Source organism: Ischnura elegans, chromosome 7, assembly GCF_921293095.1.
Source record: "Ischnura elegans chromosome 7, ioIscEleg1.1, whole genome shotgun sequence".
Lineage (NCBI taxonomy): Eukaryota > Metazoa > Arthropoda > Insecta > Odonata > Coenagrionidae > Ischnura > Ischnura elegans.
This window is the reverse complement of record NC_060252.1, coordinates 114,603,459-114,629,135: the sequence shown is the minus strand read 5'-3', so window position 1 is coordinate 114,629,135 and position 25,677 is coordinate 114,603,459. Positions and strand designations below refer to the sequence as shown.

General features: G+C 42.2%; 2 protein-coding genes across 2 annotated transcripts in view; both read left to right on the top strand.

Annotated features, from left to right (window-relative positions):
- The window catches only part of LOC124162757 (probable cytochrome P450 301a1, mitochondrial), a 28,245-nt gene extending 7,805 nt beyond the window's left edge, over positions 1-20,440 (top strand). Inside the window, exons 6-11 of the mRNA XM_046539395.1 lie at positions 744-945; positions 2,023-2,182; positions 4,999-5,168; positions 5,621-5,699; positions 8,136-8,387; positions 20,135-20,440. Coding sequence (XP_046395351.1) covers positions 744-945; positions 2,023-2,182; positions 4,999-5,168; positions 5,621-5,699; positions 8,136-8,387; positions 20,135-20,248 — 977 coding nt within the window. The 3' untranslated portion in view covers positions 20,249-20,440. The remainder of the gene's footprint in view (positions 1-743; positions 946-2,022; positions 2,183-4,998; positions 5,169-5,620; positions 5,700-8,135; positions 8,388-20,134) is intronic.
- Positions 20,441-24,025: 3,585 nt separating this feature from the next.
- The window catches only part of LOC124162756 (probable cytochrome P450 49a1), a 44,034-nt gene continuing 42,382 nt past the window's right edge, over positions 24,026-25,677 (top strand). Inside the window, exon 1 of the mRNA XM_046539394.1 lies at positions 24,026-24,279. The gene's annotated coding sequence lies outside the window, so the exon portion shown is untranslated. The remainder of the gene's footprint in view (positions 24,280-25,677) is intronic.

Below are 25,677 nucleotides of genomic sequence, written 5' to 3'. Positions count from 1 at the left end.
ATTGATTCCTTTCGGACACCAACCTGCATCACACACCATCGTCACATGCACAACGAATGATACAAACCCATGTGTAGGTAAGTGGAATGGGTCAGTCTGCGAAAACTATGGCTCAGAAGTGCTTTTATGGCGATGCTCTCTGGTCCCCCACTTAACCTTTCGCCAGGCGCAATATTGGAATTATGCGTTGAGTTGAGGCGCAATGTGTCTGACAGGCACAGATGTGAAAAAAAAACATTATTAACTCTTAGCAGGGCTCAGTTTTACACTTTTAAAGTTTATAGCACCATTATAAGTGTACTTGAAGACTTACATTATGTCTTTCACCCAATGCATATATCTAATACATGCCGTCATGCGGCCCCGGACCAATTCAGCAAAATACGATTTAACTTGCTCTTTAGGTTCATAAGTATTATTATATGTAATGTATTTTAGCATGTGAATCAGATAAGTACAGCCTTTTTTATTTCATAATGTTATTTATCTAATAAAGTTTTTATATCGCGTTATTGTGCCAAAAGTTTGCTTAGTTTTGCTGAAAAATCCGCCACTGATGCGGAAAGTCAAATGCTGCCTAGAGCTCGTCAAAAACAAAAAGCAACCACAAGCGCCAAGGGTCTCTCTCTGCCGCCTATAGGGGCACCAAGGAATGAAAAAAAACACTCGCGCTGTGCCCGTCAGACCCATTGCGCCCGACGGAGTGTTAATTCTCTAATATTTTGTTCAAATATGCATCGCAGCCATCGCCTACGTAGCGCTGGACACGAGATTGGGCTGTCTGGAGCCAAGCCTCGCTTCAGACTCTGAGCAGCAGACGATGATCGACGCCGTCAACACCATCTTGAATGAGATGTACAACATGGAGTTGGGGATGCCGCTGTGGAAGCTAATCCCGACCCCCGCGTGGAGGAAGTTCGTCAAAGCCCAGGACACTTTCCTTGAGTAAGCATCACCCATCGATGTACTTGGATGTGATTGGTTCAGACTGTTGGCACGCACGATTGCACACAAAAAGCAAAGTAGAAAACTTTTGCAGGGGGCTCTCTCGGGTGTCCCACCGGTTGTTAATTTGGTCATATGGTCCCAGCGTTTCAACGGCTAAGTCCGTCATTATTGTTCAGGGGTAAGTATTTGTAGCCTCAAGGGTCTTTCAAGTGCTTAGTTGCTTCTCCAACGACACCAATAGAGAATCCTCCGTCTCAGCAAAGTAATCAATCTATCCGATGTTCAAAAACGCCACTAACCTCTTCCCTAAATGATTTCATATCTCATCTGGTTATTTATTTCAACTCCAGGCTGATGGGGAATAAAAATACACTCTGTGTATACATCTGGAAATACGATGCCGGCACCCGAGTAACATGCAAACTGCCTCATCAAGTAACTCTTCTTTGAGACCATCCTGTGCTTTTATCTCCTTTCGAGTATAAGTATGTTGTATTTAAAATGGCCGAAAAATATTGAGTCAACAATATGAATTTTTAATTAAAAAAAAAAACAGAAAAAAGTATACAAAGAGAAAATACCTGTGGGCATGAAAAATTGATATTGAAAGAAAAAAACGAAATGCGGTCGAACGTGGATAAGAAGTGTGTGGTGGGAATTAGGGAAACAGCGTGTTGTGTCGATGAGCTCTTTCGGTTGAGGGTCGTGTTATCAAGGCCATTTTAGCAATCAGCCGTGTTATCGGAATTTGTTAATGGAATCCATAAATCCCTTCATAACGACTGAATTTCACAGAGACCCTTGCTGACACATTTATAGCAATATTTATATTATATTATTATTCTAATACTCATGACGACGGCACACTTAGCCGTGGAAACGCCGGGACCACACTCCCAAATCAACACCCCACTCGACATATATTCCTGCGGATCATACGCCGGTAAAAAAAACTCAAATTGCACACGGAGAGGGTTGATGAGCATTGGGAGTATTTATTGATAATGGCAGCACGCTCTATTGCTTTGCGTTCTTTGGTGGTGCATTCAAGTACCTATGTATTTGCTCCGCCAGAGTGACGATGAAGCGGGTGCAGTCGGCGATAGAGCGCGTGCAGCAGCGTGGCCATTCGGAAGACGACGACCCGAGCGTGCTGGAGCGGCTGCTGTCGAGGGCCGACCCCAAGACCGCCACCATCATGGCGCAAGACATGCTCTTCGGAGGCATCGACACGGTAACATTTATTCAATGCACTCTCTCTCTCTCATTACGATTAAAAACTTATGGGCTATGTCGCCGTGTCAATGACTTGGGTGGCCCCAACATTTCCCGACCGATGCTGGTCGCTTTTTCAAGGGATTGTGAAGAGATGAGAATTTAAAATCTTTCATATCTTGTCAGTTGGTGGGGGGAGGGGAGCGGGAGATTGGAGGAGTGGGTGGCTGCTTGTTTTTTCTCACTTCGGGTTGCCAAGTACGGCTAATTTTAATGCCAGTATCCCTGTTAAAATTGTTCTTTTCTTCTTTGGATAATTCAATAGCTTCTCGGACGAGTCTCTGTTTAAAACCTTTAACTTATGTGAGGATTTTGGCTTCCTTGAGGTCTATTATGTGGCCAAGCGCTGGGTATTCGGCTACTGCGGACTTGGTTGATTGTCCCAGTCGAATCGCTCTTGCGTGCTCTTCAAGGCGTGTTTTGACTGACCTGCCTGTTTCGCCGATATAGTCCTTCCCGCAGGTTCGACAAGGAATTTGGTAGACCCCTTCCACTTGTAGTGGAGTCCTATCCTTGACGGTGTTTAGGAGATGTTTTATCTGTATGTGAGGCGAGAAGATTGTCCTACGCTCTAACAAGATTGTCCTTATCTGGAATTTTCGTAGGATATTTCCTATTACGTCAGTCGTCTCCCTAATGTTTGGCAGAAAGGCTTCCTTCTGGTCGCTGAGGTCATTTGTGGATAAATTCGCGGCTTCTGCGGCGTTGTTTTTCATTTCGTTCTTTTTGATGACTTTATTAAAAGTGCGAGAGGTAACTCTGTCGTCGAATCCATTTCCCCGCCTCTAGCTTCCGTCTCTCTTCGGCAAAGTTGTTCTGGTCACTTATCGTGTAGGAGCGGTGAATCAAGGTGTTGACCACTCCATTTATTTGGGCTGGGTGATGGTGAGATAAAGCGTGCAGGTACCGATTTGTTGCTGTTGGTTTTAGATGCACTGCATGCCCCAATACTCCATTCGTCTTCTTTTCCACGAGAACGTCCAAGAATGGGAGTTTTCCGTCTTCCTCCACCTCCATCGTAAACTTAATGTTGTCGTTAATCCCGTTCAAATCTAACGAAGAATCGCTCTCTCTCTCTCTCCCTCTCTCTCTCTCTCACTCTCTCTCTCTCTCTCTCTTTATCAAACCAATACCTCGAATGAGCGCAAGAGGACAGCCAGGAGGAATGGAAATGACCACATTCGTCGAGCTGCTGGATCTTAAAATGAACCGTTCAATGAGAAGTTCACTGATCGAGGCATAGCACGATGGAAATGAACCGTTCCCGTGGAACTGAGCCGAAGGCGATCACTTAGCCTATGAATTAAGCAGCTTCTCCGTTTGGGTCCGACACATTCACTAAATACACATGTACGATGAAACGCAACAAATAAGACTGTTTGTGGTGTAAATTAATTTTCTTCTGCTATCTATAAGGCAAACCAGATATACGAAAAAATACTAAAATCTCAAACACCTGAAATCTTGCAAATAGATTGAAAGTTATTCTTATTTCTCTCGTACGTGTCATTTTAAGTTAAGAAGCGACGAATAATGCTCGTTATATGTTCACTCTTGGTCTTGAAATCTAAATAAACATGAAAATCGGAAAATATTGCTAACCGTTATGTTGCCATACATTTCACTACACTTAAGGATTGAGGCTTGCGGCTTTCAGTTCGGCAACATCCGCTCGACAGAAACGCCTTCATCGCGCCATTTTCTGCTGGATTCGCCATTCGTAGAGATTAAGATGTGCTTCGGGAGAGGGTGGCACCAGAGGCGTAACTAGTAATATACTTTGGGGGGGCGGAATGAGAGGGGATGGGGAAGGGCGACCTCCCTCCCACCCCCCCTTTTAGGAAAATTTTGGAAAATTGACATGCCTGCAATTATTCATTTTACATCATTTTAGCACTTAAAATTTGGGTTCCATTAAAGTTTTCCGTTAAAATTTACTATTTGTCAAAACGAAATAGTTTATAATATTATTTTTATTTCTCTGAGGCTTTAGGGGGGCATCTATCTCCCTCATCCCATAGTTACGCCATTGGGTGGCACGATTCGCGGATGCCCACAAAGATGATCTCTATGGCAACTCATCAGTAAACTTATGTTCCACTGCCTAAAATTATAACCACTCCGACAGAAAAACAATACAAATATATTGTTGTTCTAGTTGAAATTCAAATGGAAAGCTGCTAAATGAACTGATGGATTTCAACGGTTATTTCAAGTTGGCATCGATGGCCTAGAGATGGGTGAGGAAGTAGGGAAAACGTCGGCAGAATTTAGTCACGCGTCTGCGAGCCCAACACGAGTTCATTCATGATTGACAAGGGAGCTGGGGGCCAGGATTCGAATGTATTTGTGCAACTACTTTTTGTGTAGGGGGACCCAAACAATGACGTCAAAACATTCACTCGACGAATAGACGAAACTGATTCACGAGACGGTTATATCTGGGAAAGCAAACAAAAACCTAAGCGAACTACGGAAGAATTTGATAAGTACAACCGGGGTCAAATATCAGTTGATCACCACCGATTTAATATAAAAATTTAAAATTCTTTAAAAATCATTTGAGGATATAAAGGAAATGAAGACTTTCGAAAATTATGGGACCGAGTCATGAGAATAAAACTGAGAATTAAAAAAAAAATAACTGTGGGACGAAACCAGCTGTGTTTTGATGAGTTACTGGTAGAATCCTATAAATTAAAATCCGAGAAATAGTCATTAGATTTTGGCGCAAATTCCCCCTTTCCTCGCCATAAGAGTAAACATTTTTTGCAGACCTCCTTCTCCACGGCGATAGCCATGTATATGCTATCGAGGAACAAGGAGAAGCAAGAGATACTCTTCGAAGAGATGAAGCGGTTCCTGCCAGAGAAAGACACGCCCATCTCGGAGGAAATGCTGGAAGAGATGAAGTACCTGAAGGCAGTCTTCAAGGAATGCATGAGGTGAGCCAACCGAAGACAATCTTTCATTTAAACGACGAAAATATTAACCATTAGAGCAGTGATAGGCTCACATGAAAAATTAATCCAATCACTGGCTACAATCATTTTCATAATTTTTATCTAAAATCGTTTATAAATTGAAAAAAAATTCAATTTAATTGACTCGTCAAGCACTATAACCATTCGTTGCATTTAATTAACCGATGCCCTATCAAGGCCATTGTACTCTCAAAATTTTTAAATATTATTGCACTAAAATTGGAGCGAAAAATGGGTATGACCCAAGTGGAAGTTAAAATATGCATGCGAATGGGTCCTCTGCGTCCTGCCAAACGGAGGAGCGCTGCTCTGCTCGTATAAAAAGAACAACTTAATTTAGAGCACTTTAGAATGTTTTAAATGAAAGCCAGTCCATGATGACTAAAGATGGGATTGATCTCTGATTTCTGCAGGATGAAACCCTTGGTTCCGTGGAATCAGAGGAAAACCGTGAAGGAGACTGTGCTCTCCAATTACCGAGTGCCACAAGGGGTGAGTGATTACCATGACTGCGAACCCCCCCCCCTACCCCCCGAATCTCAGTATTGCGTGCTCCTGAAAAGATCTGCATTCTAAAACTCTGAATGGTGAAACTAGCTTTACAAACGTGGAAGCAAGTTTCTGCGAATAACTTTTTCCATAACGTACGATTTGAGCAAGTTTAAAAAATTAGTAACCTCGGAAGATGCTCAAGCTATGCACTAAATTGCGGCATATTACGGCGATTTAATTACTGATGTTAATACTGCACCTGACGGTAGGCTGTGAAATACTCTTCGCCTCCGAATTTTATAATTAAAAAGTTAAGATTCGCCAATCAGAGTGCAATTCGGTTGACTGGACGCGTGGAAAGTGGCTCAGTTTGCCTCAATAGGGTAGTTTCCTTCATCAAAGAAAACGAAATGCATTGATTGCGATTCGTTACCCACCATTAGGGTATTCATAAGGTACAAATTATTTAGTTTCAGAAATCCCAGTTTAGACGAATGTTAATGGTCAATTTTAACCGCATTTGAAAAAGGCCAGATTGGTGCCCATGCGATGCCACTCCACGTGACGTCACAGGGACCTAGTTTCTATACGAGTAGATAGGATTTTAACATCGTCTGAGATTACCAATGCATGCATGAGGCACAGAACACAGGGAAACATATCTTAATAATCAATTATTAAAATTGCCAAAAGTCAGAAAGTTTCCATCGGTTGATAGGGTATTAATAATCCTTATTTAAGCCAAGCGCTAACTCCTACCAGGGAACTCTGCTACCTGCTAGTAGCCTGCAACGCAGCGGCACACATATCCTCGCCCCAAGGTCACCTCACACGGCGACAGCGGAAACCAGAGTGACGTCACACGGGCTTTTCCCAGCATTCATACTTAGCCGTCGCGTTTTCGCGCGCTGGAAAATTTTCACTTTTCATTTAATCGCGAAAAATAGATATCGTCATTTAAAAACCTAAAAGCGTGAAATGCGTACTCCAGGAGTGATAATCTTTCGATTTGGGAAATAAAAAAATAATAGGAAACCACCCTATTGAGCACCATCCCTAATCATCACACGCATTCTGATAACATGCATTTTGAAATGCAGCAAATAAGGCTTTATTCGAAATAAATTAAATTTCCTTCTGCTTCCGATTAGTCAAACTATAGCTACGATAAAATACATTAATCACAAACATCTGAATTTTTTCGATCGATTATAAGTGATACCTTATTTCTCTCATACTCCAATGCATGCGAACGTGTCTTTATGAGTTGATTAGCAGTGAGAGAGACGACGAAAGAAGATTAGTGCCCAATATAGGTTCAATGGAGACGCAAGACAGGTTTTTAAAAATGCACACCTTCATCTGTGAGTAGGTAGCTGGGAAATGTCTCCGATGGAATGCCCGTTTCAACGCCAGCTGCCGCATTTCTACCTATTCTCAATTGTTCAGACAATCTAAGGCTAGCGAGCAGCCTCCGAGTCTCCAGCGACTCCCAGCTTAATTCGTTTAATGTCTTTGTAACACTTACTATACGCCCGTAGCAGTTATTGACTAATCGCGCAGCTTTCCTTTGAATTTTATAAAGTCCACGGATTAATCTTCCAGCACTTCATTACATACGCATGTATTCAACGTATTCTTGATTAGAACTTTCTCCGCTGTCATAGATACCTTATCTTTAGAAAAACTCAACTAATAAATTGTGTGTTCCTTCGGCCTGTGTCAAGAGGTCACGTCTTTGGAATCATTCGTAAAAAAAACTCACAATATCCGCGCAGAGACATACTGGCCCACTTGAGAGGGATTCGAGCGGGAAGATTTCTTCGACTCTCGCCCATCGCCACTCTGCAAAACGCTCTAAACTAGTTGATCTCTGCATTCTATTCGGGTTTTCACGCGTCCGTTGTGTTTTGGCGACAAATTTCCTTCGACCTGAAGACGCTGACTGCAATGTCAGCGAAACTGTTGTCGCCAAAACCCAACGGACGCGTGAAAACCCGAATAGAATGCAGAGATCATCTGATCAACGCCGCGAAAATCTTCGAACCTACTTTGCTCTAAGCAAGTATTGGAAATTGATGCTCTTGATTCTTGTGGTGTTTCATGCGCACATGAGTTTCAAAATTGGCCAAGTTGAGAAAATCGCGAGTTTCAGGGAGCGCGGAGTTCGATGCTCCATTGTTGTATCTTTATTTGATCACGGACGCAAACAAAAAATAAAATGCATTAACGAAAAATAGACTAAAATTAAGCGTACCTTACACAGGAGTAGATATAAGTTGAAATGGGAGAGATCTTGGAGCTCGCTCATTTTCATATAAATAGACATAAATGTTTCAAGTCCAGGCGTATATCATTTTGACGTCGAAAGGATAAGTGTATTACAACTCAAAGGGAATGTTTTCTTGTCTTTGACGTCCGTTGCGTGGTGGATAGGTGGACGTGCTCATGCCGAACCTGACGTTCCGCGACTCGGAGGAGATCTACCCGCAGGGACAGCGGTTCATCCCGGAGCGGTGGCTGAAGAAGAGGCCGGTGGCGGGGCAGAGGGCGGGCAGCGCTGAAGACTTCGACGCCGTCAGCCACGGCAAGCACCACCCGTTCGCATTCCTCCCCTTCGGATTCGGAGTGCGCATGTGCGTGGGCAAGAGATTCGCGGAGATGGAGATGGAAATACTGCTCGCCAAGGTAACGCATAAATCGGGCACGTAACCAGGCTGGCAGCTCCGCCCCCCCTCCCCCCTTGCGACGACTGCCCGCGAAACATCAGCTGGGGAGACCTCTCCAGCGAAAGGACGTGTTCAACACTTGTAATTACACCTTCCAACAACCAACGGTGACTTAACTTTCCTCGTTATGAATGAAAAAAGGAAAGACAATGGCAGGTTCCACAATTTAATAAATACTGCGACCGGTAGCATGTTTCGCCTGACATGATTGAATTAACTTTCCTCATTATGCAAACGAAATGCACTTAGAGCAGATTTGATGAAGTGCGACTCACACGAATTGACGACAAAACACCAGTGTAGGCAAAGCGCTTTCCATTCGAGCACCTTCGGAAGCAAATTCTGAGGCTAAGTTCGCGTAATAAGTTAGTATTCTCATGAATAGAATGGCAATCTCTTTCAGTGTGCGTTAACGTAGAACTCTTGCACTGATAAGCGCGAATAAGGGCGAGTAAAAGTTTTCCTCATTTCATACGCGTCTGTTCTTGTTGATTGTTGATAATAATTCTTGTTTAATTCTTCATTAAAGCTCCTGGAAAGCCCATTGAATTTTTTTCCTTTCTATTGTCCGCTACCGCCACTTGCCTTTTCGTAACTTCTCCCTCAATGAGATTAAAACCTCTCTTGGCATTGCTACATTAGCTGATCGCCGTATCCTCAATGACCGTAGACTCTTCTTAAATATCATTAATGGCAAATGCAGATCATCTGACCTTCTTTCTTTTTTTCCGCTTCGTGTTCCTTCGCGCACGACGAGGTCGAGTGGCCTATTTCATTGTTTCACCCCCCGCCTTTCTGTTTCTAAACGTTCTTTTCTATTCAGACTTCCTTCTTCCATTAACTCCTATGCCAAATGTGTTCCAAATTCTGATTCTTTTTTTTCATCCCTCACCCAACTTGCACATCACTATCGTAATTTTCCCCCTATTCCTCGCACCACTCGATGACTATTCTTTGTTATTTATTTTTAAATACTGTTGAATATTTTTTGTTATTGTTGGTTACGTTGCTTAATATTATGAAATTGTTTCTCCAGCCTTCTGTAATTGGCCTCGTGCTGTTTTCGGATTAACTAAATAAATAAAAAAATTGTTCTGATCGATCACCCCCTGCCAAACACCCTAGAGGTGGCTCACAGTGTATTATGTAGATGGAGATGTTCTCCGACAAAGTTTGTTCGGACTTCCACTGTAAGCGCCTACCGGCGAACGGTATTTGAAACATTATTTCCAGCGCCTACATCGCTGGCAGACTCCAACTGTGGTTGGGTTTTCAATGCTTTTCAACAAATGAATTCTTTTCTTTTATTTAAAAACACTAGTGCTATTGATAATTTTCATTTCTGACAGTTACATAGATTATTCAAAAACTTTTCCCGTATAAGTTACCATGCTGTCAAATTTTATGACGGCAACATTAAAAACATTTAGTAGGTTTCCCTTTTCATAAAATGTGAACTTATATTGTCTAAGACTGACGGACAGAACAAAAGATTACCGACATGCGCCACTTGGTTTCACGGAAATTCCCTAGGATAAGGAAACGGATAATCAATCATCATAACCATTCGTAAAAATTCATTCTAAAGGAATAAAATTCCACTAACTGCGGAGACACTGACAACTATGCCAGGGAAGTCCTGAATTGCAAACAGATGTGGACAAGAGCTTCAGCAGGACGCTGAAAATCGAGTTCATCGATAATGGAAGTACTATCGTTTTCAATAATATGTAGACACCCACGAGTCCCGGTTGACTGACGAGGTCGGGTCGGTGAGAACTCGGAAGGTTGGCACATGAAGCAGCCTGCATCCTTTGCCTTCACGGCACAGCTACCGAAGCTGGAGTCGAACTGAAGGACAAAAAGTTCTAGCGGATTTTATATTAGCGGATGGAATGCACAGAGGAAACTCACGTCCAAAACCCGTCGGAATATTTTCTTTCTGGCGCCGTAGCGAAGTATTTCCTCTCTTTAGATTCATACTTCCGTGGACTCACCATTTATGTCTCACTAATGCGTGGCTCCGATGTCGATTAGGTTAATTCTGTGCGCGGTATATACGGTGAAGTTTTTGGGGGGTTCTAGTCCGAACTAATCGTAAATTATAATATACGAGTAATTCTTGGAGTTTAGGTCATTTATAAAATAAGTTTCAGCCAACGTTTCGATTTATTTTTTAAATCACCTTCAGGGCTAAGTAAAAAAAGCGATGTCAATTTCATGCGACAATGTTATATTATAATGATTGTTACTACCTTACAGAACAGTTTTTTTGCGAAACACAGAATGTCCACTTTGTCACGCAGAGAGTTGAATTGTAAAAATAAATGAGAGATGAATTTTGCCATTGATGAAAAATGCTTTTGGGAGATTGCACTGTGTCGGCATCATCTGCTCCGTGGCATGGCAAATGAATGCATTTTTAGGGTGTCGTCGAGTGACGTAATTCAATCCTCTTTGAAAGCACTTGATTTTATTTCCAGAAATTCAATCAGCAGTTAGAGCATTTTCATTTTTTCATGTTTAATTCAATTATTTATAAAAAAATAATGCCATATGTATGATCAATTCCTTGAGATATTTGCTGCACACAAAGTCACTTAAGGGTCAAACTAAGTACCTTTCCTGCAAGGACCAAACCCCACCCCACGCCCACCTATGGATAGACCTGTGACACACCGACAACCGGATCAAGCCGAGACTAGTCTACTCAAAATAATTATTGAATTCTTCCTGCGAAGATAAGTTCAGTACACTACGCTGAAGCCCTTAACGGTGTAAAGGTGTAACGGCGTAGGCCGCGATGGAGAACCTCCTGATCCAGTGAGAATCCCGATTAACCTTCCGCGATTATGAGGCATAATGGCCTGATGGAGACAGTAGTTGAAGGAAAATTGGAAGGGAAGAAGGGCAAGGGACGACCCCGAATGAGTTAAAATAGGACAAAGGGTTATAATGGGGGTAAAAGAGAATAAATACGTAGCTATGAAAAGGTTAGCGGATAGGACTTGACTTTAATTTATTTAACCTGGGTTGGTTGAGGCCAGGTGGCCCCATCTTCCCCCAACCCAGGGCTCTTTGTACAGAGTTTCAAAAAACATGTCATGACATAGGGGTGGCTCGCAGGCCGGTAAAATTTCTGACTCTCAACAGCAATTTAGGTTTCATTTCTGGATCATCCGGCGATTACGAGTCAAGCCTTTCGGGCAATGTGGTGTTGCCGTCGCCGGTACGCCCCAGTTTTAGCCATATGCAAATGGAAGGCATTAGTTAATAAAGAGATAAATAAATATTTGAAGATATAATATCGGGGAGGAGAGAGGAATGGAGAGCTGCGTCAAACCAATCTTGGCATTGTTGAATAATGATGATGATGATGAGTCAAAGAGCTTTTGAGATGATCGTTATGGTAGAGTTTAAAAAAAAAAAGGTTCGTGAAGAGTCCAATCTAGAGAGTAGCGTTTTACACCAACATAAAGGAAACATAAACTCTTAGGGAGAGGGAGGAGAGAATAGTGCAGAGACGTAGGTGTGTAGAAGAATGGAGAAGGTGAAATGGACGGAGAGGCTCCGGCGGGAAGGGGATGTTAAAAACAGTGTTTGAGGGTAGAACATTCGGTAAACAAGGGAAAGGAAGGAAGACAACAGGATGTTAGATAGAATGAAAGTGAATAAGCCTTATTGGACATTGTAGTCCAAGTTGGGAACGGGAGAGACCGGTTTATTCCCAATCTGCAAACCCAGACTAACCGCTAGAGAGACTTTACTGATAATAACTTTAAGCCAGTTTCGCGTTTTTGTGTGCGACAGGTTTACCCGAGAAAAAGACGAATGTGATCCACGCAAAGGCACGCCACCACCCGAACTGAAATAATTTACTCCCTCCACGAGTGCAAATGAATGGAAAGTGAGAGAAATGTGACTGAGGTGAGAGGAGAAAGCGTTATAGCCTTAAGGATGGGCGTCTCCCAGCGGAGCGAATCGGAATCACTTGGCAATCGCTTGCTTCAGACACTTTTCAATAACACAATAAGGCAATTGCTCCACTAATCACTTCCCAGATAAATCACGTGGCCAACAGCGCCACACCACGGCACTGGAAAATTCGCTGGAACACAATGCAGCGCAAGTGACATGGAAATATTATACAATTAATAAACTCTCAACCGTGGGTTTATCCGCTGCGACACCTTTGGCTTCCGCTTCGTCTTGGGGTTAGTGGCTCGAGCATTAGAACATGGGAAAACAGAGAAAAGCTCGCAGAGGAACGACTCCGAGAAACACACGCTACATGGCCAATCCCTTTGGACAGGACGTCTGCTGCGGTGTTTCGAGGCTTCCAGTGGTTACTGATAATAGTGGGGCGGACGGCGCACAGTGGTCCCAAATCGAAAAAAGCTGGCCAAAATTAATTACGCCGTTGTTATTATGTATATATTTGACCTAAAGGTCTATTCTTATTGTTTTTGACCCGCTTATTCTGAATTTATAACTACTTTTTATGTATTTGCAATAATTTTATTGCTATTTCACATTTTGTTTAAACAATTAATTTTTTTAACATTGGAATTTGAGATTATACTGGTGATAGTAAATTAAAATTATACATATCATAAAACTGAATTAGTTATTTAAAACATACATAAATGCATATAAAATGACTGCATTGTTTATTTTTGGACAAATTTTGAACAACTTATTTTGAATGAACCAAGAGAACATTTTCTACTTTCTCATTTGTTTGATCGTATTTGATACGAAAAATAAGTTAATATTAATTGTAAATTTATATTATAAGTATATTATTAATATTATTGTACTGCATTAATTGTTTAAAAATTATAATATCTAATTCTAATTAAATAGACAATTTTATAGTTCCTTGTAACGTGCCAATGGATTTGGAAGCAATTTTAAACGGGGTTCCGTATTTCACAAGTTTCAACGGAGGCATTATTACAATCATTAAAATGTTATAAACAATATTTCATAACTCCTATAACTCAAGTTAAACGCCAAATTTATTGATACGCTTGCAATAAGCTCTTTACGAAGTGAGGCATCAATTTAACGAGCACATGATTTGGTACGAAAAATTAAATGAGATTTTCCATTAATTTGGGCTTTTTTAATTATCAAAAAAATAAGTTTACATTTCTCCTTATCTTTCTCAGTCATTGTTACGAAAAAAATTTAAATACATTCATGATCACTATCCGACAAATCCTCATCACAGTCGTCATCCACTCAATTCTTCCAGGATTAATAAACTCTTTACCTCGACTGGTAATTGAAGTAATTTCCTTCTTTGAGCCTTAGAAATACTTGATATCATTGCATCTGAAGTTAGGAGTAATCTTTTAAACAGGTCTTCATTCGTTGCTATCCAGGAAAATTTCCTTGCATGGTGCTCCCTGAATCTTCTTATGTCCTTATTCCTCGCCTCCATTGCCTCCTCGGACAAGTGGACAATAGGAAGGGCAGCTTCTTTAGATGTCCGTCGGAGGAGCAAGTACTGATGTTTCGTGAAATTACCAGAAACGATCATGGAAAGGGCTTCTTCGTGGGAGATTTTACTTTGCCTCACATCCTTGGCTCTCCATTTTGATAACACTCGCCGCGCTCTTGAGAGAGTGGTTGTTGTCACCTCATTTATTATTTTCGCCACGAGCTCATCACCTTTGCTTCGATAACTCATGGATGCTCTACTGGCGATGTGCTAGCTCTAAGATCCCCCTGGACTTCTCAAATTGTTTAAATAAAGGCGGAGGAAATTTCAACTTCTCATTTAGGCAGTCAGCGAACTTTCTTCTAAAAAACCTGTCATTTCTTTTTCTTTCCTTCCACCGGCGAATATAATTTGAGAGAAAAAACACTTCTCCGCAATTTTTTTAGGATAACTTTTGAATTAACGTCCTCATCTAACTCTATCTTGTTGCTCCAGCAATCCAATAAGTATTGGTTTTTAAACGATACGGACCCTTTTCCACTTTCAAGAAATTTTTCATGCATCTCAAGACGCGTGAAAATTTTCAGAGTTATCGAACTAAAACACTATGGGCACTCTTCTTTAACCCCACAAGTCTTCTTTAAAAAGTTCGAGGATACTCGACTTTTTCAAGACTCGATCTTCACGCTTGAGGAAACTAACTTTCACGTCTTTCGTTTGGCAAAATCTGAGTAAAACTGAGTTTTGGCGAGAAAATTTCGGGCAAGCGATGTCTAGAAGTAATTTGGGGGTTCCACAGTGTGAGGTTCGCGATGCTATTATCTATATTTTCTAGTAAATATCACATTTGAAAGGTGAAAAGGCTTACTCCGTTCATCCCCGGTGGCCAAAGTGCAATTCATAACAAGTGTACGGAGAGCGGTGGTGTCGTTTTCCCGATGGGCGCAATCAATAGCCTAGGCCTTTTCGGCCGTCGTTTGCCCTGCATGTGGTTGAGGAGGCCGCTAAGGAGGCGACAGAGGGACAATGTGCCGCGTGAGGGCGAAAACTAATCCGTCTAACGGAAGGAAAGGGTGGAGTAGCATTTGAGGGATTCCTTTTTGTTTTGAATGCATTCAAGTTTTTGAGGATTAATATAAGCACAGCTGCGAACTTTCGTTCCATAAATATATCCTTCCGCTCGAGTCCTTAAGCAATTTTTATGAGAGCATGGGCACGCGTAAATAAAAGGTAAGGTCAAATGGAAACTATTAATGATAAAACGTTCTACGTATGACAAGAGATGTTTATTCATATGGTAAATATTTTTTGTAGAAATAAAATATCCAACAATGTTGAATAACACCCATAAATACTGGATTTCCTCGAGCCCTACCACGCGCCAGCCAGGCCGCCGCCCGCGTCAGCGCATTGTATCATTATAGTTAAATCAATGCTGAGGTCGGAGTAGCAACTAGTAGCAAAAATTTTCTTCACTACTGCGTTGCATATACTTTTCCCTTTGTATTGGTGCAAAAGACACCGTGCATTCACGTGCCTTTCTAAACGATATTGTACATTTTATTTGAAAATTCGGGTAAAAAAACACTAAAAGTTACAAAATATATATAAAATAGTAAACATAGTAAAATCCGAATAAAATTTATGTCCCACTATGTAATAATGTTTATATTTGTAGTTAAAAATGTTTTTGGCCAAATATATCGCGTAAAGGTTGTGCTGCATGACGCTGAACCTCCTCAAAAGCGACCGATTTCACGCAACTGTGATTTTTACGGTGAATGCTCCATGTTTGACGGATCACTGCAGCCGCTCTGATGAACAAAAATACTAACTTAGTCGATAAAATACTAACTTGTAGACCATATCCTGTAGAATCCGAAAATAAGGTTCAAAAATTCCTTGAAAATTTTCGAAAAAACGACTTTTGGCCAGCTTTTTTCGATTTGGGACCACTGTGCGGCGGGCGTTGGAGTTGCGTCACCACGGTCTGAACTGCGATCCACACCCTCCCATTGCCATCTACCGTTGATTGGAATCTGCAGTCGAATGAGCATTCTTGAAGTTTATTTGACGTATTACTCTCCGTCTTCCTCCCTTTCTCTCCTTTCTTCCCTTTCGATACGGCTAAATTATAAGAAGGGCCCTGCTGTGCACATTTCCCAGCACTGGGCTGACTCCATCGCTCACTCTGGGTTCCTCATTTCCTTATCAGGCGCGACAATTGCCCTCTTGCACCCTGTGTTTTTCCATCCCGACAGAAAATTTTAAATATTGTCGCTTCCGCCAGATAACCATTATAGATCGGATGATTTAACAAAATTCCTTGCTTCTCTGGGTGACAAGGCTTCCCAAATAAGTGTTCACGGCGGGGCTTTGTAGAAACAAAAAACCACCAGACTAAGCCGTTAGACTAAGGCATGATCAACACTAAAATGACGATTGCAAAAGAAAGCTTAGTTGTAATTAATTCTAATTCCAATTCAAGAACCCATATTTTATTTTATTTTTATTTTTTATTTATTTTTTTTATTTTATTCTCAAACCTCCGAATACAGTTCTCATAGGCCATTTGAAATCGGGGTATTCAACAATGAAACGTACACGAACAACCATGCTCTGGATAAGGGGAACATAACCAGGCGGAACTGGAACCCTCGACCTCATGTTTGGTAGGCGAGGACTTTACCCCGCCGCCACCGAGGCCGACAGTAAATATGGATAGAATCCGAGATAGAAGGTTGAATGATGCAGTTGGTGCGGTGGGTTGGGGTTTGGCTTCACACATCGAGGACCCCGGTTCGAATTCCGGATTCATTAATCCGGCGACCCCGGAAAATGATATACTCTAAGTATTTCATGAAACATGTGAAAAACAATATTTGATCGTAAAAGTGAGAGGTTCCCACTCCTCTTCAATGTAAGAGGTTCATGAAAGAGCACTTCCCATTGGTCGTAGCATAAATACTCTACACAGGATTCTCCACTCCCTTGGTTCCTGTGATTCCCACCGATCGCAGCAAATAGCGGCGCTGATGTAGCGAGCCCCGGTTGTTCCCAAGCAATACACGCCCACAAGAGGCACGCTACGCGGCGAATTTGAATCCACGTTTCGCAACGCAGAGCTGTGAAGGGCAAAATTTGCTGGCGGAGCGGGGGCTCTCGTGGCGTCGACGCAACGCGGAGCTGTGAAGGCACCCTAATATGGCCGCGAGAGGCACGCTTTGCGGCGAATTTGAATCCATGTCTCAATCGTTCATTGCTAAAAAATAAAGTTCGTGTCAACTGCCCACGAAAATATAACTATCACCGTGAGTTTATGTAGTTTCCTGGTGGTGAAAATGTACGTAATCACAAAATCGGTACGCTAATTCACGTTGAGAGAAGGGAAGAATAAGTGGGTAAGGAAACGCTGTTAACTTTCCCTAGCCTGAATTAAGTTTGAGGGCCCATAGATATCAACCATGTCTTTAAACTTCCGGCACCTATGTTTTAGAGAATTAAGAATGATTCCTGCGCAGCTCATAAAGAAGAGCACTCGTTGACATCATTACCAGACCACCTAGGCACACTTGGGGACGGGTCAGATCCGGTATTAGGACCATAGCAAGAATTTTTATCATACAGACTGTCCCAAGGGTCGTGTGTCATTTTTGACCTGTAATTTTAGTAGCTTTGCATGGAGCAATATTCATGAAAATTGTCACACTTATGGGGAAAGGTCCTAAGTTTTGTTGAGTGTAAGCAAAATTTTACAATTTTGACCTTTTGACCTCACAAAGTGGGTCCAAACCAAAAATTTGAATTTGCCTTATGGGGTTTCAATGTTAAAAGAATCGAGATAGACAAAAGTGTGAATTTCATTGACCAATATGTCAATTCTTAGGTTTTCGGACACGAGAAACCCGAAAATAACACTTTTATTTACGAATATTCAACCGTTGACCCAGTAAGGTCACCGTCAAGGCCATAAGGGTGGCAAAAGGAATAGCATACCAACAAAGGTGTCGATCCATGGGTTTTGTAGGGTGCCCAAGTCATTGGTATTGTCCAAATACCCGTATTATTCACTAATTGACCTCCGAGGGTCACCACGGGGGTCAAAGGTCATAGAGTTAAAAGTCGGGCAATCATAAAAACCAAGGGGTCAAACCATAGGTTTTGAAGGGTGCCAAAGTCGGTTAGGCTGTTCGTAGATCCGTATCGTTGATATTTTGACCTCCGAAGGTCATAATGGGGGTCAAGGGTCATAGAGTTAAATCGGCCCACCATGACAGCAAAAGAGTGTAACAATGTGTTTTAAAGGGTGCCCAAGTCAGTTTTGCTGTTTTTAAATCCATATTGTCGACTTTTTATTACCAGCGAGGGTCACAATGGGGTCAGAGGTCATAGAGGTATGTTTTGAAATAATAGGAAAACTAATGTCCCCAACCAAAGGTTGTTTTGTTGTTTGTTTCCTATTATTTCAAAACATACCTCTATGACCTCTGACCCCATTGTGACCCTCGCTGGTAATAAAAAGTCGACAATATGGATTTAAAAACAGCAAAACTGACTTGGGCACCCTTTAAAACACATTGTTACACTCTTTTGCTGTCATGGTGGGCCGATTTAACTCTATGACCCTTGACCCCCATTATGACCTTCGGAGGTCAAAATATCAACGATACGGATCTACGAACAGCCTAACCGACTTTGGCACCCTTCAAAACCTATGGTTTGACCCCTTGGTTTTTATGATTGCCCGACTTTTAACTCTATGACCTTTGACCCCCGTGGTGACCCTCGGAGGTCAATTAGTGAATAATACGGGTATTTGGACAATACCAATGACTTGGGCAACCTACAAAACCCATGGATCGACACCTTTGTTGGTATGCTATTCCTTTTGCCACCCTTATGACCTTGACGGTGACCTTACTGGGTCAACGGTTGAATATTCGTAAATAAAAGTGTTATTTTCGGGTTTCTCGTGTCCGAAAACCCAAGAATTGTCTACCTCGATTTTTTTAACATTGAAACCCCATAAGGCAAATTCAAATTTTTGGTTTGGACCCACTTTGTGAGGTCAAAAGGTCAAAATTGTAAAATTTTCTTACACTCAACAAAACTTAGGACCTTTCCCCATAAGTGTGACAATTTTCATGAATATTGCTCCATGCAAAGCTACTAAAATTACAGGTCAAAAATGACACACGACCCTTGGGACAGTCTGTATGATAAAAATTCTTGCTATGGTCCTGTATCCCCAACCGCTTATTTTCCCTCAGCTCCCAATCGTAGCCGGAGCTGCATCCGGGCACAAAACACCGAGATTTACCCATGATATTTCGTAAATATCTTACTGGTGGAGAAATACTAAAAAAACACCAAAATCGGTGAAATTCTCGGCTCACAGAGGATGATAACAGCCGATCACTCATAAGCCGCCACTGACAACAAGCCAAATGAAGGGGATGGTAGTGTCGGTCGCGCCACAAGTGGCAAAAGTTGGAGTTTGAATTAATGCGCGGGACCCGTGTTCAAATTATGACTGCTACCGCCACCTAGTGGGGCCTCCTTAGTAATGTAAACTCTATGGGTCGTAGAATCATCTCAACTGTTGGTCCCTGCATAGAAACGTCCGCCGTCCGACAACGAAAATTCCATGACGACGCAGTGTATTGCTATGCGCTGAGTGATGGCGTCCTCCCAGATGTGCAGATGTCTAGGCACGTGCCATCAGCTGGCTGTCACGTAAAGCTGACAAATTATTAGTGCAAAGAATCAAGAGGTGAAAAAACAAGTGCGAATATGTGTATGGATAGTGATATGTATTATAGATAGTGCTGTGAATGTGTAAGTATGGATGGGTTGTGGTCGTCGTTTTTGCCGAGGTGGGGAGTACATTTCCATGTCCTTATTGGTATGCAATCTCTCTTGGCTATGATGAGTCTGAGGTCTGATATATACAGACAAGTGGCTTGTAAATATAAATAAATTATTTTTAAACGTTTTTTAGCGGGTGAAATAAAAACTTTCATCCATTTAAAGATTACAGTCTTTTCAATTTTTCCAAAACTTCCGGGGAAGAGAATGAATCCTCCCTCAATCCACCTTGTGCATGCATCCTAGTAGTACTTGCTTAGTAGGTACTTACATGTATCGTATTCTGGGATATTCACTTTCACGCATGGAGCAGATTCGGCGTGGGCGGGTCTTCAACTGAAATTGGGCGTGGGATGAGAGCTCATAGACATTCTTCTGTTTCTTTCCAGATCGTCCGGAACTTCAAAGTGGACTACAAATACGGCGAAATAAGATTCACGAGCAAACTCATCAACACGCCAGTCGATCCGTTAAGATTTCAACTGACGGACAGAAGCGAATAGACAACGGGAACAACGAATGGCCAATTTCTGTTCCTTTGCGCCACGTCAACGCGAAATAAATGAAGACTTCATCATCTCCATAAAATAGATGCACCAGATGCCGAAAGGTGATATGCCGATATGCAAATAAATACCAACAACCATGTACTCCTGTAAATACCATATACCCTAATAAAAAATTACTTAAATATATTTCGCGTAAGTATATATCAAATGAGTAACCCGTCAATTTTACCGTATCTAAATCCAGTGGCGGCTTGCCCATAAGGACTCTCGGACGCCGCCCCTCCCAAATATTTTAAAAAGTAAAAAAAAATTAATATCCATTAATTTATAATTATACATCTAACTAATCAGAGTGTTTTTTCAGTCGCATACATCGAAAGCGTAGGAAAAACACGAAAAGAAATAGCGAGAGAAGTTCGTATTTGTAGCCGTGGGGCGCTGGCCAGAACGTCCCAATCCATCCCCATGCAGTTGTATGGAGAGTGGTAGTGGTGGGGGCCGCTGGTGCTATGACGCGTCTAACGTTGTGTCTTATGGAAGTCTTGGGACGTCGTCCGAGAATGCGCAGAGCGACGTGTGAGTTGACATCGCTGCGCAGGCCGGCGGGCGTATAATCTGGCGTCTACTTGGTGCTGCCACAGAAAAGGGACCTACGGAATCAGAATGGTCACTGTACTGGGTGTAGCTATACGATTTTAATTTTAAATTACTGGTAGGTATTGCTACAGAAAATAAATTATCTCATTATGCTTGCGTTTTTGGGTGTTTGAATTCCGGAACACATAAAATCCAACCAGTTAAAGGCCGTATTGACGTAGGAAAACTATTCTCGAGTATTTGCCACAGTTCTGTTATGATTACGAATTTCAAGAACCTTGGGGAAACTAATATTATAATATTTAGGCCTTAACAATGTATTCATATCTTCCCGACTATTAGAAATGCGGAACTTATTTTTCAGATGAATTTATCAAAAGGCCTGCAGTATTGGGAAAAATCAGTTAACATTCCCTACTGATTTATAATTTAAGAAATAGCTGCGTGCGTGATAGGGTGAAGGATTGAACATGATTTAACCCGTAAAACGTGACTTTAAATAGAGTCATTCAATGAATGCCAAGAAGTGCCGCGTACAATGCACCTTTTGTGTGTAGATTCATAATTTTTCTAGCCGTCCTTGTTCTATTAGTTCATGTTCACCTAATTCCTCAGCTGCAGAGCGGTAGCTGTCTGACGGAAAATGTCCACTTGGGTCTGATTTAAGTGGCTACGAAGAGTTCATATCATGGTGCGGAGATCCTTACAGCTCCCTTCTCTCTGTGGCTCAGAGTCGTCTTCTTTTACGATCTAGAATTTATTTTCTATTATATCATGGCAATTATTTCGAAGACATGGTTATTCCAAGTGCGACCCGTTGGCGTTTCGTGTGTTTACCACATATGAATCTTAGACTCAAGGAGATGGTCCGTGACGTCTTCTGTTTGCTTGAATGCCTTTGCTGACCTTAAATTCGTCCCTCAGCTGAATCAGCATTAGTGGACCACGACTTCTATCTCCCTTGAGTCGTCCTTATAGTATGATAGTAACGGCAAGACTCGGAAAGAACGGAGTGAAATGAGTTCAGACATCATTTTCGAGGAGTTAACTGTGTGTAATAGGGTGGTTTCCTATTATTTTTTTATTGCCTTAATCGAAAGATTATTACTCCTGGAGTACGTATTTCACGCTTTTAGATTTTTAAATGACGATATCTATTTTTCGCGATTAAATGAAAAGTGAAAATTTTCAAGCGCGCGAAAACGCGACGCTCAAGTATGAATGCCGGGAAATATCTCCGTACGTCGTATTTCTGGTTCCCCCTCCCGCCCGGTGAGATGACCTTGAGGCGAGGCTTAACGCTGATACGTCGCAGGCTGCCAGCGGGTAGCGGAGTACCTTGCTGAAAGGTAGCGCTTGGCTTAAAAAAGGTTTATTAATACCTTATCAAACGAAGAAAACTTTCCGACCTTAGCCAGTTTTAGTAGGTGATTATTAAGACATGTTTCCCTGAGCTCTGTGCCTCATGCATGCATTGGTAACCTCAGACGATGTATAACTCCTACCCTCTCGTGTAGAAACTAGGTCCCTGTGACGTCACGTGGAGTGGAATCGCATGGGCGCCAATCTGGCCTTTTTCAAATGAGGATAAAATTTGACCCTTGCCATTCGTCTAAACCGGTATTTCAAAAACCAAATAATTTGTGTATTATGAATACACTAATGGTGGGTAACGAATCGCAATCAATGCCTTTCGTTTTCTTTGATGAAGGAAACTACCCTATTGCCGATTAAGAAGTTTCTTAGTGCTGTGTGTACATTCAAGAAGACAATTTTAATTAATCAACAGTGCTCGTTTTTGATTTAGGGAAATATAGGGAAAAATTGTCCCAATTCTGTGTCCAGCCACCTTGTTCTTTTTGATCGTATTTTTCGTCGGCCTATTTTGTGTCGTCCCTTGTTTATTATAGACTAGTACCATTGCCATGTGCTCAATCGGAAAGAAATTGTTGTCCGGCGCTGGTTTACGTGTAATTGATCACTTTGCTGGACAAAAGGAAAGAAGGATGGACTTCTGCAATATAACTAAAGGAATGTGAGTATTTCAGATTTTGTTAAAATTGTGTTTTTAATTATTGATTTTAAATCGTATTGTATTCAAGAAGCAACGCGAACACCTCAATCAAAGTTTACATCTGCCATAGCAAAGCGCGTGCATTCTAGTAGTGTTTGTTGCCTAGTGGAAGTCAGTGACACTCCCCTCCCTCCTCAGGTGTTACAAGTGTCATTGCTACATAAATCATTGCAAATATTGTATAGATTTGACAAATAACGCATTATGATTGCAAAACGAACAAGAGAAGTGAATTGCGGGCATATTCGCATAAAGAATGTAGGCGCTAAAACCGAAAGTTACGTATTTCCGTTTGTATTTGCAAAATATCGCAGCAAATATATTTTTATCCTTCAAGATCATTGATCAGTATAATCGAGAGTCCGGACTAAGCCGATCCGTATGACCGAGAGTCTTCTGCATTAAGTATTTATTAATCAAGCTTTATTGGGTAAACTAGGTATTTTTGTTGAAAAAAACGGAACATATGGCATCACAAAATTTAATTCCTAGATTGCCGTAAAAACTTAATAAAATACACGAAATATTAAAAAATTATGACCCCCCGGTGGAGTGCGCCCCCCCTAGCATTTGACTCACGAGCCGCCACTGTCTAAATCATTACTACCGAATCTACTTTATCATGAGTATCGAATTTCTCCTCGGAGTCGTCCCGGGCGAAGGGCAGTTTCCTTTCTCTCCCAACGAGGCGCTTCGGCTTCGGTCTCCTTGTTCCGGCGCTGCGGCTAATTGGGAAATTCAAACGCTTGGGGCGCCCTCCCCCCCCCCCCCCCCCCCCCGGAAGAAGTCAGTCCTCAAGGTCACAGAGACACTGAAAATGTAAACTCAGAATCACGTGATACGGTTGAGTCGGCTACTCGAGATCGCCTCCAACCGATCAGATGTGAGCCGAGTCCCCTTATCGCATTGAAGAAGAAGGCACTAAGGTCACCTACAAAAAATAAAAAGCTCAGATAAGACAATCATTTGGGATGTAATTTTTAGGTTGAAAACATGATTACGTTGAGTGATGCGTGGCAAACTCAGCAATCTGCGATGAGAAGCCGGAGTGTTTTCATAATGAACAGCGACAACAACAAGTCAGCAATATTTCGGCTTCGCCATAAATGGTCCCCCTCCACCAAACCCACTCCTCTCAATATCAAACCCCCCTCCATCCATCCGTCCATCCCCCCCTCCGGCCCCGCACTATCAGGTGAGGGGGGGGGGGGGAGGAGATGCAGGCGACGTGACGTATACCTGCGCGAATGGGAAGGCCGGAGCAAACAAAGTCGCTGCTGAAGGTGGAAGTAGCAGAGACAACGGCGCTGCACCGATCATCAGCGGCCCTAACCTTCCCGGATTTACGCTACGGGTGAGCAAAACTACGATATATTAATTAACGCGTATCATCGAAGGGGAGGAGTCAGTCACTTCTTCAGATTGCTCTGCGATCGTTTTTTTTTCAAAATTTTCCTCAGAACGGCGATATAGCGATCCATTCCCCCCCATTCTTCAATCGAGTATTTGCACTCGCAAAGAACAACATAAAATATTACGAATACATACTAGAGATCATGTTGTACTTCCCCTCGGTGAAATTCGAATCGCTCCACCGCCAGCATTGCGAGTGGCGTCTTGAGTGATGCCATTCAAATGCGCGGCGCGTGATTGGAGAATCCTTCGTCTCCAAGTCCTCCTACGCCCACCCACCCACCCCTCCACCGACTGAGTCGCCTCGTCGTGAGGGGGAGCCAAGGTGGCTGGAAGAGGTAATACGTACCCGCACCTTGAGGGGGAGCAACAACGCAAGAATGCGCGCACAATGACTTCAAATGTTCATCATTTTTTTAACATGGTTTATTTAGCCAGAGAAATAAAAACTTTCATCGGAGAGCCACCTTGAATCCAATAGTATGTGATACAGCCCCACAGCCGGGGAGGAGCCACCGGAGGCTTCCGTTCTTGGGCAAAGCAAATTTGTGACTCCATCGCAAGGTAGTCTGGAAATTGGCTAGTGACAAAGGATGAGCATAATATGGGCCATAAGAAGTAGATACCGAGCTTAGGATCGACAGCAGAAAATTTGGCGCAGATTTTGACCTGAAAATGAAAAGAACTTCAATGTATTGTATTTCTCAGAATATAATGATCCTCCCTTTCGCCCTAAGTCCTTGGAAATCCTCACGAAGAAGATTACCACGGCAAGGGGGACTATAATCAAATGCAGGTGACAATTAGGTAGTTATTGAAATTAGAAACTTCAAAAGTTGAGGTAAGCAGACAGAGCCGGATTTAACGAAAGGTGAAATAGGCACGTGCCCAGGGGCGTCGCAGTCCAAGGGGCGCCCCCCTGTCACCCTCTGCTATGCCTTATCATAAAAATCGGGGAGGGGGGGGCCTCAAGTGACGAGAGGGCATCAGCAGCTCTTTTAAATGTATTGCTTGAAATGAGTTTCTCGATGAGGCCATTGCATTATTTCTGGCTGCTGATCGAACGGTCCTGGTTTCAAATCCAGGGGAGGACATCACAAAAAAATCGACTATGTGTAAGTTGCTAAAGCGTATAGAATAGAACCCCCTCTAATTTTGTTTATCATTGTGAAATCTCTACTTCATGGTCCTGTCCAAGGCGAGCTTGACCCGCACCTAAACTAACCAACCTGGTGTTTCACTGCTCTCGTTCGCTGAATTATTCCCCAGGACTGTCAAAGAAACACATCTTCTATATGGCCTCCCTCTATCTTTTATTCTAAAAACCTGATACAGAACA